This window comes from Oncorhynchus kisutch, unplaced genomic scaffold, assembly GCF_002021735.2.
Source record: "Oncorhynchus kisutch isolate 150728-3 unplaced genomic scaffold, Okis_V2 scaffold1054, whole genome shotgun sequence".
NCBI lineage: Eukaryota > Metazoa > Chordata > Actinopteri > Salmoniformes > Salmonidae > Oncorhynchus > Oncorhynchus kisutch.
Genome location: NW_022262999.1, coordinates 75,036 through 96,032, shown reverse-complemented (window position 1 = coordinate 96,032; position 20,997 = coordinate 75,036). Strand labels below are relative to the sequence as shown.

Sequence of the window (20,997 nt, the reverse complement as noted above, 5' to 3'; positions counted from 1 at the left end):
TATACATTGGTGAGGCGGGTTGCAGGAGAGTGTTTTGAAGATGAGTTGATGGAAATACAAATAAAATGTATGTGAAAAAGTTGTAAATATATATATATACAGGACACGACAAGACGAGGACAAAAGACGTCTGAACTGCTATGCCACCTTGGAGATATGAATCTGTACTGATTCATATCCTCTGTACTGATGTAAAAACTAAACTAATGGTGAATCCAACTCTTCTGTAGGCCTCCACCCTATAGTACTACTATATATCCTACAGTGTATAGTACTACTATATACAGTGCCTTGCGAAAGTATCCGGCCCCCTTGAACTTTGCGACCTTTTGCCACATTTCAGGCTTCAAACATAAAGATATGAAACTGTATTTTTTTTGCGAAGAATCAACAACAAGTGGGACACAATCATGAAGTGGAACGACATTTATTGGATATTTCAAACTTTTTTAACAAATCAAAAACTGAAAAATTGGGCGTGCAAAATTATTCAGCCCCTTTACTTTCAGTGCAGCAAACTCTCTCCAGAAGTTCAGTGAGGATCTCTGAATGATCCAATGTTGACCTAAATGACTAATGATGATAAATACAATCCACCTGTGTGAAATCAATCTCCGTATAAATGCACCTGCACTGTGATAGTCTCAGAGGTCCGTTAAAAGCGCAGAGAGCATCATGAAGAACAAGGAACACACCAGGCAGGTCCGAGATATTGTTGTGAAGAAGTTTAAAGCCGGATTTGGATACAAAAAGATTTCCCAAGCTTTAAACATCCCAAGGAGCACTGTGCAAGCGATAATATTGAAATGGAAGGAGTATCAGACCACTGCAAATCTACCAAGACCTGGCCATCCCTCTAAACTTTCAGCTCATACAAGGAGAAGACTGATCAGAGATGCAGCCAAGAGGCCCATGATCACTCTGGATGAACTGCAGAGATCTACAGCTGAGGTGGGAGACTCTGTCCATAGGACAACAATCAGTCGTATATTGCACAAATCTGGCCTTTATGGAAGAGTGGCAAGAAGAAAGCCATTTCTTAAAGATATCCATAAAAAGTGTTGTTTAAAGTTTGCCACAAGCCACCTGGGAGACACACCAAACATGTGGAAGAAGGTGCTCTGGTCAGATGAAACCAAAATGGAACTTTTTGGCAACAATGCAAAACGTTATGTTTGGCGTAAAAGTAACACAGCTCATCACCCTGAACACACCATCCCCACTGTCAAACATGGTGGTGGCAGCATCATGGTTTGGTTTGCTTTTCTTCAGCAGGGACAGGGAAGATGGTTAAAATTGATGGGAAGATGGATGGAGCCAAATACAGGACCATTCTGGAAGAAAACCTGATGGAGTCTGCAAAAGACCTGAGACTGGGACGGAGATTTGTCTTCCAACAAGACAATGATCCAAAACATAAAGCAAAATCTACAATGGAATTGTACAAAAATAAACATACCCAGGTGTTAGAATGGCCAAGTCAAAGTCCAGACCTGAATCCTATCGAGAATCTGTGGAAAGAACTGAAAACTGCTGTTCACAAATGCTCTCCATCCAACCTCACTGAACTCGAGCTGTTTTGCAAGGAGGAATGGGAAAAATGTCGATGTGCAAAACTGATAGAGACATACCCCAAGCGACTTACAGCTGTAATCGCAGCAAAAGGTGGCGCTACAAAGTATTAACTTAAAGGGGCTGAATAATTTTGCACGCCCAATTTTTCAGTTTTTGCTTTGTTAAAAAAGTTTGAAATATCAAATAAATGTCGTTCCACTTCATGATTGTGTCCCACTTGTTGTTGATTCTTCACAAAAAAATACAGTTTTATATCTTTATGTTTGAAGCCTGAAATGTGGCAAAAGGTCACAAAGTTCAAGGGGGCCGAATACTTTCGCAAGGCACTGTATACTACAGTGTCTAGAACTACTATATATACTACAGTGTATAGTACTACTATACATACTACAGTGTCTAGAACTACTATATATACTACAGTGTATAGTACTACTATATATTATACAGTGTATAGTACCACTATATATACTACAGTGTCTAGTACTACTATATATACTACAGTGTCTAGTACTACTATATATACTACAGTGTCTAGTACTACTATATATACTACAGTGTCTAGTACCACTATATATACTACAGTGTATAGTACTACTATATATAATACAGTGTCTAGTACTACTATATATACTACAGTGTCTAGTACTACTATATATACTACAGTGTCTAGTACTACTATATATACTACAGTGTCTAGTACTACTATATATACTACAGTGTCTAGTACCACTATATATACTACAGTGTCTAGTACTACTATATATACTACAGTGTCTAGTACTACTATATATACTACAGTGTCTAGTACTACTATATATACTACAGTGTCTAGTACTACTATATATACTACAGTGTCTAGTACTACTATATATACTACAGTGTCTAGTACTACTATATATACTAGTGTCTAGTACCACTATATATACTACAGTGTATAGTACTACTATATATAATACAGTGTCTAGTACTACTATATATACTACAGTGTCTAGTACTACTATATATACTACAGTGTATAGTACCACTATATATACTACAGTGTATTTCAGATCTGTGCAGATGAGAGAGGAAACCACTGTAAACTATTGAAACTGTTAATATGTCTGTTCTCTTCAGAGAAGTTTGAGGTTCTTGGTCCAACTGATTCCATTGTTGCTGTAGCTGGTGATGACATCATTTTGCCCTGTTACCTCAAACCCAACATCAGTGCTGAGGACATGACAGTGGACTGGCTTAACCTGGACTTCTTAGACAGTCGTGTCTTTCGTTACCAAAACCACAGAATCATACGAGAGGATCAGATTCTCTTCTATAGTGGAAGAACTTCACTGTATGAAGAGGAACTATGGAGGGGAAACACCTCTTTGAAACTGACCAGGGTACAAGGCACTGATGAGGGACGTTACAAATGCTTAATTCAGTCAAAGAGCTGGTATGATGATTTCACTGTTCAAGTCCTCGTTAAAGGTGAGATTTATTTTCATGTTAATGTAATAATCTAATTACAGTACAATGACATCACCTCTTTCCTTCATATTACTGGATACAGTATGTGTCTATTTGTTCACAGCCTGTCACCAGGTAACATCCAATCTGTGTGTCTGTAGCTGTAGGATCCAAGCCAGTGGTGTCCATCGAGGGACACAGAGAGGGAGGGATGGGTCTGCTGTGTGAATCAGAAGGCTGGCACCCTGAGCCTGAGCTGGTGTGGCTGGACAGTAAAGGAGTCCATCTCTCTGCTGGTCTTCCTGAGACACACAGAGACTTAGATGGATTCTACACAGTCAAACGACATGTCATTGTCCAGGAGACTGACACCAACCGCTTTACCTGCAGAGTCCAACAGAGCCGGATCAATGAGAAGATGGAGACAGAGATTCACCTCCCTAGTGAGTAACAACATAATATTGTTTAGACATGAAACACTGGAGATATTGATGTGTTAATGTCCAGTATGTGTCTATTTGTTCACAGCCTGTCACCAGTTAACAGCCAGTCTATCTGTGTGTCTGTAGTTGTAGGATCCAAGCCAGTGGTGTCCATTGAGGGACACAGAGAGGGAGGGATGGGTCTGCTGTGTGAATCAGAAGGCTGGCACCCTGAGCCTGAGCTGGTGTGGCTGGACAGTAAAGGAGTCAATCTCTCTGCTGGTCCTCCTGAGATACACAGAGACTCCAAGGGATTCTACAGAGTCAAACAACATGTCATTGTCCAGGAGACTGACACCAACCGCTTTACCTGCAGAGTCCAACAGAGCCGAATCAATGAGAAGATGGAGACAGAGATTCACCTCCCTAGTGAGTAACAACATAATATTATTTAGACATGAAACACTGGAGATATTGATGTGTTAATGTACAGTATGTGTTTTAACCAAAGGCTTTGGTTGGTAGTATTAGTACCAAACCCTGTTGTTGATGTGTGGTAGTATTTGTACCCAACCCTGTTGTTGATGTGTAATGATGTGTGGTAGTATTAGTACCAAACCCTGTTGTTGATGTGTAATGATGTGTGGGAGTATTAGTACCCAACCCTGTTGTTGATGTGTGTGGTAGTATTGGTACCAAACCCTGTTGTTGATGTGTAATGATGTGTGGTAGTATTAGTACCAAACCCTGTTGTTGATGTGTGTGGTAGTATTGGTACCAAACCCTGTTGTTGATGTGTAATGATGTGTGGTAGTATTAGTACCAAACCCTGTTGTTGATGTGTGGTAGTATTAGTACCAAACCCTGTTGTTGATGTGTGGTAGTATTAGTACCCAACCCTGTTGTTGATGTGTGGTAGTATTAGTACCCAACCCTGTTGTTGATGTGTGGTAGTATTAGTACCAAACCCTGTTGTTGATGTGTGGTTGTATTAGTACCAAACCCTGTTGTTGATGTGTAATGATGTGTGGTAGTAGTAGTACCAAACCCTGTTGTTGATGTGTAGTGATGTGTGGTAGTATTAGTACCAAACCCTGTTGTTGATGTGTAATGATGTGTGGTAGTATTAGTACCAAACCCTGTTGTTGATGTGTAATGATGTGTGGTAGTATTAGTACCAAACCCTGTTGTTGATGTGTGGTAGTAGTAGTACCAAACCCTGTTGTTGATGTGTAATGATGTGTGGTAGTATTAGTACCAAACCCTGTTGTTGATGTGTGGTAGTAGTAGTACCAAACCCTGTTGTTGATGTGTGGTAGTATTAGTACCAAACCCTGTTGTTGATGTGTGGTAGTAGTAGTACCAAACCTTGTTGTTGATGTGTAATGATGTGTGGTAGTATTAGTACCAAACCCTGTTGTTGATGTGTGGTAGTATTAGTACCAAACCCTGTTGTTGATGTGTAATGATGTGTGGTAGTATTAGTACCAAACCCTGTTGTTGATGTGTGGTAGTAGTAGTACCAAACCCTGTTGTTGATGTGTGGTAGTATTAGTACCAAACCCGGTTGTTAATGTGTGTGTTTTAGGTGAGTTGTTTGATTACGCAACCCCATTGAGAATGGCCTTCATTGTGTTATGCTGTCTGGGAGCCGTCACTGTGATTGGGTTATCTCTGGCTGTCTACTGCATACGTAATAAGAAAGGTAATGGACAGATTATATGGATGTTTAATTGTTAGAAAAAAATGTCTGCAATGTATTTTTTCAACCTCAACACAATCACAGTGGTTGTGTTCTGTGGATACATGATAATATACTACACCTGCAGGTGATTAACATGTTAACACTGATGACTGATTTTAATCTTCAAGTGATTAACATTTTAACACTGATGACTGATTTTAATCTGCAGGTGATTCACATGTTAACACTGATGACTGATTTTAATCTACAGGTGATTCACATGTTAACACTGATGACTGATTTTAAGGGTGTGTTGAGACTGTGGAGGACCACTAAACTAGAGAGGGGTGGTCTCTGATACACCTGGATCACTGATGGACCAGTCACATTTAATGAATGAAATTAAGAAGTGGTGGTGGGTAGAATATATTTGTCTCACAGAGGTAGTTGTCTCACAGAGGTAGTTGTCTCACAGAGGTATGCTGGTTGTCTCACAGAGGTAGTTGTCTCACAGAGGTACGCTGGACTCATTTAGGTGGTGGAACTCAATTAGGATTTGTGACGTTAGAGAAGTGATATGAGACAAGGAGTCCCAGAGAGAGACTACATCTTCTAGTGTTCATGTTAATGATGTTCTCACTGTCTTCCATCTACTCTACATGTTTACAGATGTCCTCACTAGGAAGCTAGGTAAGTAGTGTCTTCAGATCATCACTTTGCTAAATTTAAGTAAACACCGTTTTTTTTTAGCACAAAGGGACAATCGGTAGTTGCTACATCCATTTTTTGACTTATAAATGAATTACATGTACCCACTGATTCTTGAAGAATATAACTTATAAATGATTAAAGAGCTTAGTTTAACTGTTGTACCCCATCAGAACCCAAAATATAACCTTGTTTTATCTCAATGTTTGTAAACAAAGTCAATGCAAGCAGACACTATACAGCCTCCAAACATATTTAAACTATAATGTATATACAGTATCATGGGTGGTCAGTCCTTGCATCCATAATTCTGTCTATGAATTTGAGAGTGATGTTATTTCTCCAGCCCCTCCCTCAGCTTTTTACCAAAACAAGAGTGGTTCAGGCTTTGTTATCGTTTCAACTTCTGTTTGGCCCTAGATGTTCCTTCTGATGTTAGAACAGTGTCATGAGACAAGGGCCGGGATTCAATTGAAGGTGCATTATAACACAGCACACTGTAACAGACTTTTAAAGGTATTTTGCACTTGAGACGACATGTGCAGTGTTTACCATGAATATGATCTCTGTGAATGCCGGCGGAAAATGCCTTTAAAAAGTGCATTGTTAGGTGTGAAGTGCCCTGCCGTTTATCACACATTGGATTGAATCCTGACCAAGGAGTCCCAGAGAGAGGCTACATCTTCTAGTGTTCATGTTAATGATGTTCTCACTGTCTTCCATCTACTCTACATATTTACAGATGACCTCTGGGACCAGAATTGTAAGTACAGTCTTCAGATCATCACTTCGATAACATTATTAGAACCACAAAAGTTACATTCTCTTTAATTTACCGACTTCAAGTACGACAACATTTTAAGAAGGTTATTTTGAGCTCATTGAAGATGTTCCTTCTGATGTTGGAACATTGATATGAGACAAGGAGTCCCAGAGAGAGACGACATCTTCTAGTGTTCATGTTAATGATGTTCTCACTGTCTTCCATCTACTCTACATGTTTACAGATGAACTCTGTGAACAGAAATGTAAGTAGTGTCTTCAGACTTTACTAGAATTATGTGAAGCATGTTAAGTCTTTTTTTGTGGCTGAGCACATTGAAGATGTTCCTTCTGATGTTAGAACAGTGTTATGAGACAAGGGCCGGGATTCATTTCAAGACGCATTATAACACAGCACACTATAACAGACTTTTAAAGGTATTTTGCACTTGAGTCGACATGTGCAGTGTTTACCATGAATGTGATCTCTGTGAATGCCGGCGGAAAATGCCTTTAAAAACTGCATTGTCAGCTGTGAAGTGCCCTGCTGTATAGCGCACATTGGATTGAATCCTGACCAAGGAGTCCCAGAGAGAGACTACATCTTCTAGTGTTCATGTTAATGATGTTCTCACTGTCTTCCATCTACTCTACATGTTTACAGATTACCTCACTGAGAATCGAGGTAAGTAGTGTCTTCAGATCATCACATTGATAACATTATTAGAACCACAAAAGTAAAATTCTCTTTAATTTACCGACTTCAAGTACGAAAACATTTAAAGAAAGTTATTTTGAGCTCATTGAAGATGTTAGTTCTGATGTTGGAACATTGATATGAGACAAGGAGTCCCAGAGAGAGACTACATCTTCTAGTGTTCATGTTAATGATGTTCTCACTGTCTTCCATCTACTCTACATGTTTACAGATGTCCTCAGGAAGGAGAAGGGTAAGTAGTGTCTTCAGATCATCTCTTTGCAAGAATTATGTGAACCATTTTATAAAGGCTATTCGTAAACCAATTCAAAACTTACCTTGAGGCCCCAGGTATGTGATGAATAGACAGTTTGGAACCTTTAACCCATCACCACTTTGTACAGAGATAAGAGTCATATTGCTGAGAACCATGTCCCCAGAGACAAATTTTCTTCTTGTGTTAATTTTTGTTGCTCCTGCAACTCAGGAAGATACTCTTTGGTCCACCTCTTCCAGAACAAGTCTGACATACGCTGAGAGTACAAACCATTAGGAACACCTTCCTAATATTGTGTTGCAACCCCTTTTGCCTCAATTTGTTAGGGCATGGACTTTACAAGGTGTTGAAAGCATTCCCAAGGGATACCAGTCCATGTTGACTCCAATACTTCCCACAGATGTGTCAAGTTGGCCGGATATCCTTGGGTGGTGGACCATTCTTGATACACACGGGAAACTGTTGAGAGACCAACACTTGACTCATCTGATGTCAAGCTATAGACCTGTATCCTTTACTTTTCTTTCCAAAACAATTGAGCGTGCTATCTCTGATCAACTCTCTCGTTATCGCTCTCAGAACAATCTTCTTGACCCTAACTCAGGCTTCAGGCCGGGTCACTCAACCGAGACTGCTCTTCTTTGTGTCACGGAGGCTCTCCGTACTGACAAAGCAGACTCTCTCTCATCTATTCTCATCCTCCTAGATCTATCCACGGCCTTCGACACTGGGAACCATCAGTAGAGAGGATCTGGGTCTGCACCATGTTCTCTCACTACTGGTGTCCCCCAGGGTTCTGTTCTAGTTTCTCTCCTCTTCTCTCTATACACCAAGTCACTTGGCTCATTCATATTATCACACCTCTCCATCACAATTGAGAACTCCACAGTGTCACACACCCAGAGTGCAAAGAACCTTGGCGTGAACCTGGACAACACCCTGTCATTCTCTGAAAACATCAAAGCAGCGTCTCGCTACCGCAGGTTCATGCTCTACAACATCCATATGACCATACCTAACACAGGAAGCGGCACAGGTCCTAATCCAGGCACTTGTCATCTCCAGTCTTGACTAATAGAAATATCTGTTGGCTGGGCTCTCTGCTTGTGCCATGAAACCTCTGCAATTTATCCAGAATGCTACAGCCCGCCTGGTTTTCAACCTTCCCAAGTTCTCTCATGTCAACCCGCTCCTTTGCACAATCCACTGGCTTCCAGTCAAATCTTGCATCCACTACAAGATCATGGTGCTTGCCTACGTAGCAGCAAGAAGAACTGCCCCTCCCTTCTTTCAGGCTATGAGCAAACCCTACACCCCGTTCTGCCACCTCTGGTCTCTTGGCCCTCCCACCCCTGGGAGGGCAGCTCCCGCTCAGTCCAGTCCAAGCTCTTCTCTGTCCTGGCACCCCAATGGTGGAACCATGAGTTTTTATACATCAATGAGCGGAATGTTTCTTTAGAGACAGATTTTTGGTGTTATTTTTGTAGTAACATTCAATTCAGCAGTGCATTTCTCTTGAGACCTTTGGTATAATAAATTATTTGACCCCTAAGAAAGGCCTTTAATGTATCCCAGAGTACAAAACTACTGGGAGAGGAAGGACAGTTTCTTTCACTGAAACTTAATTTGTTCTCTGATAAATTGACAAAATTCTGCTTTTTTAAAAAGAGTTGGGTTTAGGCTCCATCTATATGTCCCTTGAACTCCATCCGGCATCCAAACAGAAAGTGTGAGGGGAGAATGATCTGAGCTAGTTCTGGATAAATACTCAGTTTACACAACTATATGGGTTACCTGTGTTGATAGGAGATAGATAACCAATCCAGGTATTAGAGTTATTTAGGTAGGAGTAGAATGAGTAATCCCTATCTTGGGGGTGGAGCTATCTCCATGTGTCTTTCAAATGTAAGTCTTTCATAAATGATAGAGTGCATTTGACTGACTTTAGTGGAGGATGTATTCAGAATCTGATCCAGACAAAAATTCAAGTTGCCCCCAACTAAGAGTGTTCCCTGAAATTCTGGTACCATGGGGAATATATCATGAATAAAAATATGATAATCATAATTGGGTGCATATACATTAAGCAAGGTCCAAGATTCAGAATACATTTTGCCATGGACCACTATATAACGTCCCAGTGGATCAATATTTGTTTTCGTTACACAGAAGGGTAAATTCTTATTAATCATCACAGCTACTCCCTGTGTCTTTGTGTTATATGAAGAGGCAAAGACCTGTCCTGCCAATTCCTGTAATGAACACGAAGGGAGACCGAGAGCTGGTTTCAAGCGCAGAGCGCAGCAGGTGTTTATTGTAAGGGACCACAGGAGGAGGCAGGTAGCTGGTTCCAGGGGCATACAGAAGGTCATACACAGGGGGTCCAAAAAGGCAACAGTACAGGCAGGGAAATGGCTAATGATGTAGTCCGGGAGATCAGGCAATTGGTTGATAACAGGAAATCCGATAGGCTAAAGTACAGGCAGGGAATAGGCAAAAGGTGTCGTTAGTGAGGCAGGCAAAACTACCATACTATCATAGACATGTGTCACAAAACAACCAATACCTCACAATGATGGGGTGCAAAGAACTGAACTAAATAGGTGTGATAATGACAGGTGTGTGAACAGAATTCAGGTGATTGGGATCTGGAGAGTGAGCTGTGTTCAGGGGATCTACGTGTTTGAGTGTGTGAGCTGGAAGCAGATGCTACAATTCCCTCTAACTTTTTATGTTCTGCCCATGTTAGATGTGTTTCTTGTATAAACGCAACATCAGTCTTTAGCTTTTTCAGGGACATAAGGACGTTGTTTAATTGCCTCCCCGTTGTATAGGATCACTCCTTTCTCCTTGAAATGTTTGGCCACGGTTCTGAAAACATTCTCTCTGTCCTGGTACCTCAGGAACCGAACAAGGAAGGGTTGTGGGTTCTGATCAGGGGATGGGTGAAGGGCGAGTGACCTGTGTTCCCATTCGATAACCAGGGGTTCCTGGTAGGGAGGGGATAATGGCAGCAGAGAAACCAATGGGGTCCATCCCCTCACAGGCCTCGCAGAGGCCGATAATTCTAATGTTACTTGGCCTGCTGTAGTTTTCTAAATGGTTCACCTTATTCATCAGGTATTGTTGTTTTTGCTCAGTTTCTGTAGTTCTGTCCCCATTCCCTCTAGCTTGTCCTCAGCAGCTCTTCAGCTTCTTCCATTTGTGATCCTAGCGTGTTGATAATCGCTGTCAAACCTTAGATGGAGTTTTTGATTTCAGCCAATTGTGCTGAGATGGAGCAGCTGAACTCAGACGGTTTCAAGTTAAATTGTGCTGTGAGGGAGTTATGGCCTTCTTTGATCACTTTGAGGATGTGAGCTAGCCTAACTTCTTCCTAAAGTGACATCTTGGGTTTCCAAGGAGGCCATGGTCAGAGGTTCTTGCTCTGTCGTTTCTTGCTCTGTTTCGGTTCTTCCTATGCATTTTTTTGTCTCGTAGGCATATTACCACTCTTGGCTACAGTGTATCAATAAGTATGGGTGAAGTTATCAAGTTGTAGGTTAAGCTTTTAAAGATTAGTTGACCTTATGAGGCTATCCTGGCTTAGTAACCAGATGAGCAAACCTGGCTCTTCTTCCATTTCTCTCTTGTAGGTCATAAGACTCTACATTTTTCTTTCAACTTTTATGGCAGCTTTGAGACTATGGCTCTCATATTTGATTGGCTGTCCATTTCCTCCATATATTGAACATTATCCATAGTGTTGTAGCATTCTGTAAGGATTCAGAATCTTCAGTCTTGTTGGACGACCAGCTGAGAGCTTTCTCAATACAAGCTGTGATAATTCTATACTAGTCTCCAAAGTGCTTTTTTCAGAAGTCTTTTGGCCTCTGCATACCCTATGTCAGCCTCCATATGTTGGTAAATGTGGACTAGATCTCTGGCTAATCTGACCATAACTCTCCTCCTTAATCCTGTTTACAAGTAACAACTCAAACAGGAAGTACCAGTGACACGCTCAATTCGGAAGTGGTGAGGAGTTTACCACATCAGTCACCTGCTTCATTAAAGTGCATCGATGACATCGGTCCCACAGTGGCCGTACATACATGTCCCAACCAGAAGCCATGGATTACAGGCAACATCCGCACTGAGCTAAAGGCTGCCGTTTTCAAGGAGCAGGACACAAACCCAGACGCTTCGAATAAATCATGTTATTCCCTCCGATGAATCATCAAACAGGCAAAGCATCAATACAGGAGTAAGATCAAATCCTACTACACAAGCTCTGACACTTGTCGGATGTAGCAGGGCTCGCAAACTATCACAGATTAGAAGGGAAACGCAGCCACAAGCTGCCCAGTGACACGAGCCTAGCAGATGAGCTAAATGCCTTCTACGCTCCTGTCGAGGGAAGAAACACTAAACCATGCGTTCCGGGCGGCTGTGTGACCACGCTCTCAGTAGCCAATGTGTGTAAGACCTTTAAACAGGTTTTTCACTCACAAGGCCACAGGGTCAGATGGATTTGCAGGACTCGTACTCAGAGCATGCGCTGACCAGCTGGCAAGTGTCTTTACTGACATTTTCAACCTTTCCCTGCACTCACATCAATATCCTTGAAATGCTTTGTAAGGCTGATCATGGCTCACGTCAACACCATCATTCAGGACACCCTGGACCCACCCCAATTCGCATACCACCCCAACAGAACCACAGATGACACAATCTCTATTGCACTCTACACTACCCTTTCCCACCTGGACAAAAGGAACACCTACGTGAGAATGCTGTTCATTGACTACAGCTCAGCATTCAACACCATGGTGCCCTCCAAGTTCATCACTAAGCTAAGGATCCTGGGACTGAACACCTCCCTCTGCAACTGGATCCTGGACTTGCTGATGGGTCGCCCCAAGGTGGTGAGGGTAGACAACAATACATCCGCCATGCTGACCCTCAACATGGGGGCCCCTCAGGGGTGCGTACTTAGTCCTCTCGGGTACTCCCTGTTCACCCATGACTGCATGGCCACTTAGAACTCCAACACCATCATTAAGTTTGCAGACGGTGGTAGGCCTGATCACTGAAAACAATGAGACAGCCTTGAGGAGGAGGTCAGATACCTGGCAGTGTGATGACAGGACAACAACCTCTCCCTCAACCTCAGTAAGACAAAGGAGCTGAGCCAAGATTTGATTTGGGTTGCCCCATGGTGAATTTCTCCAAAAGGTACAGCCTGTCTTTGCTGTTCTCGGTCCGGTCTTCGATAGCGTGTTCAAAGCCATGTACAAATAACCTGTAGTCTAGTGGGTCACCCTTAAACACTGGTACAAAGATATGTAGTCTAGTGGGTCACCCTTAAACACTGGTACACAGAACCTGTAGTCTAGTGGGTCACCCTTAAACACTGGTACAAAGATATGTAGTCTAGTGGGTCACCCTTAAACACTGGTACAAAGATATGTAGTCTAGTGGTTCACCCTTAAACACTGGTACAAAGATATGTAGTCTAGTGGGTCACCCTTAAACACTGGTACAAAGATATGTAGTCTAGTGGGTCACCCTTAAACACTGGTACAAAGATATGTAGTCTAGTGGTTCACTCTTAAACACTGGTACAAAGATATGTAGTCTAGTGGGTCACCCTTAAACACTGGTACAAAGAACCTGTAGTCTAGTGGGTCACCCTTAAACACTGGTACAAAGAACCTGTAGTGTGGTGGGTCACCCAGTCGTACACTAAGAGGTGGTAATTAGGAAAAACTTTGTTGCCTTACCAGCATCTCAGTGATAGCATTTTGGTGTAGCAGAATGTTGACAATACTGTCCATGTTGTCAGCTCCACCCTGATCTGGGTTGAAAGGCCTTCCTCCCCTAGTTGGAAGTTGCAGCTGCCTCTTTTGGTCTTTACAACAGTGTGTTAGTTGTGTGTGAGTTGACCTATGATGAACAGTGCTGTATGTGGTGGTAGTCCTTAGTTATAACATAGTATATTGACCCTGGCCCTGTGCAGTATAAACAGAGCTGTATGTGGTGGTAGTTATAACATACTACTTTGACGATGGCCCTGTGCAGTATAAACAGACGTGGTGAACAATGGGGATCCAAGATGGTCAGCCAAGATGTGTGACTGTGTGGAATGGAGACCTGTGACAACCTGAGTGGTGCTGGGCACCAATTTGCTTTGAGTAACCTTCCCCATGGTATCTTCAGGCCTTCCCATTGCATTCAGGCATCGTTAATTAAATCATCTGATTTGTTTCCCCATTCCTTGAGTGGCTTCCTACACATGGAATACATTCGGCTTTGCACTGTTAGCCAATATTTCAGCTTCAAGCTCCAAACCTTTCTTTTGTGCCTTGAGTTGAGCCTCCTGTTTCTCCAATGCTTGTTTACTTTTCAATGCTTCAGCTTTAACCAGTAAGGCTTCCCTTTCAGCCTTCAAATAGAGCCTGGTAGAAGATGTGATGGATTGTCCTGAGTGCCTGCTGTGTTGTGATCTCTTTACATATTTTAATGAGACATTGGAGATACTTGGCTGGACCTCCTCATCAGTTTTTTAGCCATTGTTTATTACTGTTCTTCTTCCATCCACGTGTCCAAAATGGTTGCAAAACGATCCAGTGTTGCTGCGTTTGGGCCATAATGTTCAACCTGATACTTTGTTGCCTTCTCAGCAGATAACAAAGCCTTTATGGACTCATTGAGATCATGCACCAAGTTAACCAACTTTGAGTAATCTTTGTGTCATCAAAGATTTCAACATTTCCCCCATAAGTTGTGTGATCCCATTTCTCTTGTAGTAAGTGCACCCAACTTAGCACTTCTCGATCATTTGAACTTTTGCAATGTTTCAATTGGATCCATTGTAAGGGCAGGTAAGAGCACTGAACATCAATTCCCATTCAATTCCATTGATTTGCAACCAGGAGTTCTTGTCTCAGTGCGCAAATCCAACAACAAAAGACACACACGATTCCAAGCTCCACGAGCGATCGATTCCAAGCTCCACGAGCGATCGATTCCAAGCTCCACGAGCGATCGATTCCAAGCTCCACGAGCGATCGATTCCAAGCTCCACGAGCGATCGATACCAAGCTCCACGAGCGATCGATTCCAAGCTCCACGAGCGATCGATTCCAAGCTCCACGAGCGATCGATTCCAAACTCCACGAGCGATCGATACCAAGCTACACGAGCGATCGATACCAAGCTCCACGAGCGATCGATTCCAAGCTCCACGAGCGATCGATTCCAAGCTCCACGAGCGATCGATTCCAAACTCCACGAGCGATCGATACCAAGCTACACGAGCGATCGATACCAAGCTCAACGAGCGATCGATTCCAAGCTTACAAGTTCCACAAATTCATCCAACACATAGAGCAGAACCAAAACGGAAGAACAACCACAATTCTCTCCCCTTTATTCACAGTGAAAAGCGCAAATCAAACAGTCCCAGAGCTTCAATAGCATCAGTCACTTCTAACACAGTCACAGGGAACATTCATTTACAGTTGAGGAGCGACATTAGTTTTACCTCCGGTCAAATGAAATGTTCGCCTCTTTACCTCCGGTCTGATGAGTGATCACGCTCATAAACCTTTCGTCAGCGTTCCATTCAGCAACGTTTTTTGTCAAATATAACGGCAATTCGTAATCCAGTCATGTGATGTCGCCATTCCAAAGTAACCACAAAACAGGGAATCCAACGCTTCTATAGTGTAACAACAGAAATGTATTTGCCAGACAAAGGCCCCACAGGTCATTTCATAGGATAGAAAACAAAAGAGTATATAGTAGAAGGTTTCTTAGTTCATGTAATAGTGATAAAAAAAAACTGTATTGTAACGCCTTACCTGAGTCCTAGCTGACCCATAATGCCAATGTTCTCAATTTGAATTATACGCCCGAGTGCCCTTTACTCACTTACTGGTTCCAAAACGAAACCCCTCTTTTGAAAAGGTTCTTCAAAGCACCCCTTAAGTCTACAAAGGTTAAAAATGAACTGACGGGCCTCCCAAGTGGCACAGTGATCTAAGGCACTGCATCAGGCTAGCTGTGCCGCTAGAGATTCTGGGTTTGAGTCCAGGCACTGTCGCAGCTGGCCGCAACCGGGAGACCAATGGGGCCCAGCATCGTCCGGGTAGGAGAGGGTTTGGCCGGCAGGGATGTCCTTGTCCCCATCGCGTACAAGCGACTCCTGTGGCGGGCCGGTGCACGCTGACACCGTCGCTAGCTGTACGGTGGTTCCTCCGACACATTGGTTCGGCTGGCTTCCGGGTTAAGTGGGCATTGTGTCAAGAAGCAGTGTGATTTGGTTGGGTTGTGTTTCGGAAGAAATGGAAAAAATGACCTTAGCCTCTCCCGAGTCCGTACGGGAGTTGCAGCGATGAGACTAGACTGTAACTACCAACTGGGGAGAAAAAGGGGGCAAATACAAAAAATAAAATACGACCTGATGGCAGAGTATAGGTTCTTAAATTAACCGTAAGGTTTTTTAGTTTTTTTAAACCTTATATTATCCTAAAAGATCATACCTTTTATTTTTAGAGTGTAGACTGGAGAGTTAGCTAACACATGTTGATTCCTCCTTGGACACCACTGATGTGTCTAATTGACTATATGTATGTGTTTATCTGTAGAAATCCTGACTTCTCAGCTGGGTAAGTATTATGGCTTTGTTACCTACTGTATATGATGTCTTATATATGTTAGCTTAGTCAATGGAGTTGAGTTGTGATGAGTGTGTGTGGACTGTACCTCCGACTATCAGTCGATACTTGTAAAAATGTCCATTCTTAAACTCTTACCGTGAACCTGATTGTCCTGTGTAATTGTGTGACTTTCTTTGTTTGCTGAAATCTGTAGTTCATTAAAGTAGCATTTTAGGTGACCTCTGCCAAAGGAGTTGTTGTGAGAAGGAGCAGTAAACACCTAGAATAAAATGTTAAATAAAGAACTATGGATAAAAACATGTTTTTCCAAGGACCGCCCCTATGAAGTAACATTGCAGTGAAGTAAAATAAATGGATGTAGTGATACTTTCTACCACCAGAGGGAGGCAAATACACTTTTATTTTACAGAGGATGTTGACATGGTCCTAGTTTTTTATTTTTTATTTATTTAACCAGGCAAGTCAGTTAAGAACAAATTCTTATTTTCAATCATGGCCTAGGAACAGTGGGTTAACTGCCTGTTCAGGCGCAGAACAACAGATTTGTACCTTGTCAGCTCAGGGGTTTGAACTTGCAACCTTCTGGTTACTAGTCCAACGCTCTAACCACTAGGCTACCCTGCCGCCCCAGCAAGGTCCGGAATGGTCTTCTGACTTATAACATGGTGGGAAATCAAACAAAGAAGTCATGTAAACATGAACATATTTTTACGTAATTCTAGTGCCTGATTTCGGGGACTGTCAGCTTGTGGGTTTCCGAGTGACGCAGCAGTCTAAGGCACTGCATCTCAGTGCTAGAGGCGTCACTACATGGTTTGATCCCGGGCTGTATCACAACCGGCTGTGATGGGGAGTCCCATAGGGCGGCGCACAATTGGCCCAGCGTTGTCCGGGTTTGGGGAGGTTTTGGCCGGGGTAGGCCCTCATTGTAAAATAAGAATTTGTTCTTAACTGACTTGCCTAGTAAAATAAAGGTAAAATAAATAAAAATTGTAAAGTAAGAATTTGTTTCTTAACTGAATTGCACAGTTAAATAGAAGTTAAATAAAACACATATGAATTAATTATTGATGTTCCTGAACTGCTGTATTTGAAGTACATCTCCCTTCTGCCCAGTTTCACTGATGTTGCTACGGCAACTCAAGCTGTTTCTACCATCCCTGACTATCCCATCAAACTATCAATCAGTTTCTTTTTCACTTTTTCAGTCACATTCCTGTAGCCCCCCCAAAAAACACATTTAGCTTCCTATCACATTTTGAAAAGAAAAAGGTTTATGAATTAATTTATGGAGGGTTACTGTCAAAATGATTTATTATATATACTGTGCGTATACTGTATAACAAATGGGCTCTTGGTCTCCCCACCTTCCTGGCACTGCTGGGGTGTCATATATGCCAGTGTTTCTCCCCATATGTTCACTAAGATTCAAATTATTATAGGTCTTCATAGTTTGAGGTCTGGGTTGAACAACACAAATGTGCACTTACAGTTGTTTGTGATATCCATCAGTATGTCGCTAATTTTCATAACCAACAGTCTCTTACTCTATATTTCAGACTTTGAAACCATCAGAAGACATGAAGGTGTGTTTTATACTCTGTGACATCCACAAATTAATACATACCATACCAAATAGAGTGTCTAGGATTTACTTACAGAATAATAGTAGTGATGTCATTGGGTTTACTATAGTGTATTATAACCACTGATGTTGATGTCATGATGTCATTGTGTTTACCATAGTGTATTATGCCACGGATGGTGATGTCATTGTGTTTACCATAGTGTATTATACCACTGGTGTTGATGTCATTGTGTTTACCATAGTGTATTATATCACTGATGATGATGTCATTGTGTTTACCATAGTGTATTATACCACTGGTGATGATGTCATGATGTCATTGTGTTTACCATAGTGTATTATACCACTGATGTTGTCATGATATCATTGTGTTTACCGTAGTGTATTATACCACGGATGGTGATGTCATTGTGTTTACCATAGTGTATTATACCACTGATGATGATATCATTGTGTTTACCATAGTGTATTATACCACTGGTGATGATGTCATGATGTCATTGTGTTTACCATAGTGTATTATACCACTGATGTTGTCATGATGTCATTGTGTTTACCATAGTGTATTATACCCACTGATGTTGATGTCATGCTGTCATTGTGTTTACCATAGTGTATTATACCACTGATGATGTTGTCATTGTGTTTACCATAGTGTATTATACCACTGATGTTGATGTCATGATGTCATTGTGTTTACCATAGTGTATTATACCCCTGATGTTGATGTCATTGTGTTTACCATAGTGTATTATACCACTGGTGATGATGTCATTGTGTTTACCATAGTGTATTATACCCCTGATGTTGATGTCATTGTGTTTACCATAGTGTATTATACCACGGATGGTGATGTCATTGTGTTTACCATAGTGTATTATACCACTGATGATGATGTCATTGTGTTTACCATAGTGTATTATACCACTGATGTTGATGTCATGATATCATTGTGTTTACCATAGTGTATTATACCCACTGATGTTGTCATGATGTCATTGTGTTTACCATAGTGTATTATACCTCTGATGATGATGTCATTGTGTTTACCATAGTGTATTATACCACTGATGATGATATCATTGTGTTTACCATAGTGTATTATACCCACTGATGTTGATGTCATGCTGTCATTGTGTTTACCATAGTGTATTATACCACGGATGGTGATGTCATTGTGTTTACCATAGTGTATTATACCACTGATGATGATATCATTGTGTTTACCATAGTGTATTATACCACTGATGATGATATCATTGTGTTTACCATAGTGTATTATACCCGTGATGTTGATGTCATGATGTCATTGTGTTTACCATAGTGTATTATACCACTGATGTTGATGTCATTGTGTTTACCATAGTGTATTATACCCGTGATGTTGATGTCATGATGTCATTGTGTTTACCATAGTGTATTATACCACTGATGTTGATGTCATGATGTCATTGTGTTTACCATAGTGTATTATACCATGGATGTTGTCATGATGTCATTGTGTTTACCATAGTGTATTATACCTCTGATGATGATGTCATTGTGTTTACCATAGTGTATTATACCATGGATGTTGTCATGATGTCATTGTGTTTACCATAGTGTATTATACCTCTGATGATGATGTCATTGTGTTTACATAGTGTATGTTTCTCTCCACAGTGGATGTGACTCTAGACCCTGATACGGCACATTGTAAACTCATCCTGTCTGATGACGGGAAACAAGTGAGACATGGAGAACTAGATCAGGTTCTCTCTGACAACGGGAAGAGGTTTACAAATTGGTCCTGTGTCCTGGGAAATGTGGGCTTCTCAGGGAAGTTCTACTATGAGGTGAAGGTGGAGGGGAAGACTGAGTGGACTTTGGGGGTGGTCATACAGTCCATCAATAGGAATGAGAGGTCTAGACCGATCCCTTATAATGGATACTGGACTGTGGAGCTGAAGGATGGAGAGTACACAGCTCATGCTGATTCCCCTGTCACCTTCACCCCGAGAGAGGAGCCCCAGAAGGTGGGGGTGTTTGTGGATTATGAGAAGAGACAGGTCTCCTTCTACAATGTGGAGGACAGGTCTCATATCTACTCTTTCACTGACTGCTCCTTCACTGAGAAACTCTATCCATTCTTCAATCCTGGTGATTCAGATAGTATTTCACTGGTCGTCTGTCCTGTGGATGCTACTGACTGACTGTTTTAAATCAAACAGGGTGCAATTGTTATTTGTGAAATGCTTGTTACTCTGCTAATGTGCAGTAAATATACTGTATATAATTTTAAAAAGTGCTGAACAAGTAGTTATATTGACAACATCCGTCCGAGCTCATTTATGTCTTAATGGAAATTACGGATTGTCTCTTATCCGCTCCTCGTTCCCTTATGCCATAGTTTGTACATCTCAATTGTCAGTAGAAAACACGTTTAAACAAGTCAGCCATATGAGCAATATTTAAGAAGGCAGTAAATTAGGCTCAATGAACTGTTTCGCTGCCAGACATGGCTCCGCTGATAGCCAGGTGTAGCAGTGGTAAGGTGTTGGGACAGCTTTATGTAGGCCCTAACAGTTTGTGGGCACCGTTTGTAACCGTTAAAGTGCAATTAATGTATTGTTTAGTGTTGTATAGTGGCTTTGCTGGCATGCATAAGATTTACATGCTAAAATTGCAACTGGTTGTGTAACCTTTCTGCTGTGTGCTCCTACATTTAGGTAACAATGTAGCAACAGCACAAAATAAGTGTTTAACATATTGATCATTTGATAATTAAATGTTCTGAAAGAGTGTTTAAAAATAGTTTTATCTCCATCATTGTCATCAGACAGACTACTGTTGCAGACAGACTATTGTATACTGTAACGGCCGTTGTTGGTGGAAGAAGGTGAGGACCAAGGTGCAGCGTGGTATGTGCGCATATTTATTAGAATGAACACGGAAATAACCAAAATAACAAAGAGAAACGACCGAAAACCATTCTGGCTGGTGCAGACACACAACAGAAAACAATCACCCACGAAACACAAGAAAACACAACAGGCTCCCTAAATATGGTTCTCAATCAGGGACAACGATTGACAGCTGCCTCTGATTGAGAACCATACCAGGCCAAACACAGAAATAGCAAATCATAGAAAAACTAACAAAACTAAAAACTAACCACCCAACTCACGCCCTGACC

The 20,997-nt window shown here is 41.6% G+C and overlaps 1 protein-coding gene across 1 annotated transcript; it reads left to right on the top strand.

Annotated features, from left to right (window-relative positions):
- Positions 1–2,624: 2,624 nt before the first annotated feature.
- On the top strand, positions 2,625–20,613 carry LOC109876735 (butyrophilin subfamily 2 member A1; the record flags this gene model as incomplete). Its single annotated transcript, XM_031817532.1, has 12 exons — positions 2,625–3,042; positions 3,183–3,464; positions 3,591–3,872; positions 5,032–5,148; positions 5,797–5,817; positions 6,578–6,598; positions 6,843–6,863; positions 7,262–7,282; positions 7,527–7,547; positions 16,202–16,222; positions 17,794–17,820; positions 19,485–20,613. Coding segments are annotated over 12 exons (1,782 nt in total), but the record flags the coding sequence as incomplete, so codon positions are not given.
- Between the last annotated feature and the right edge of the window lie 384 nt (positions 20,614–20,997).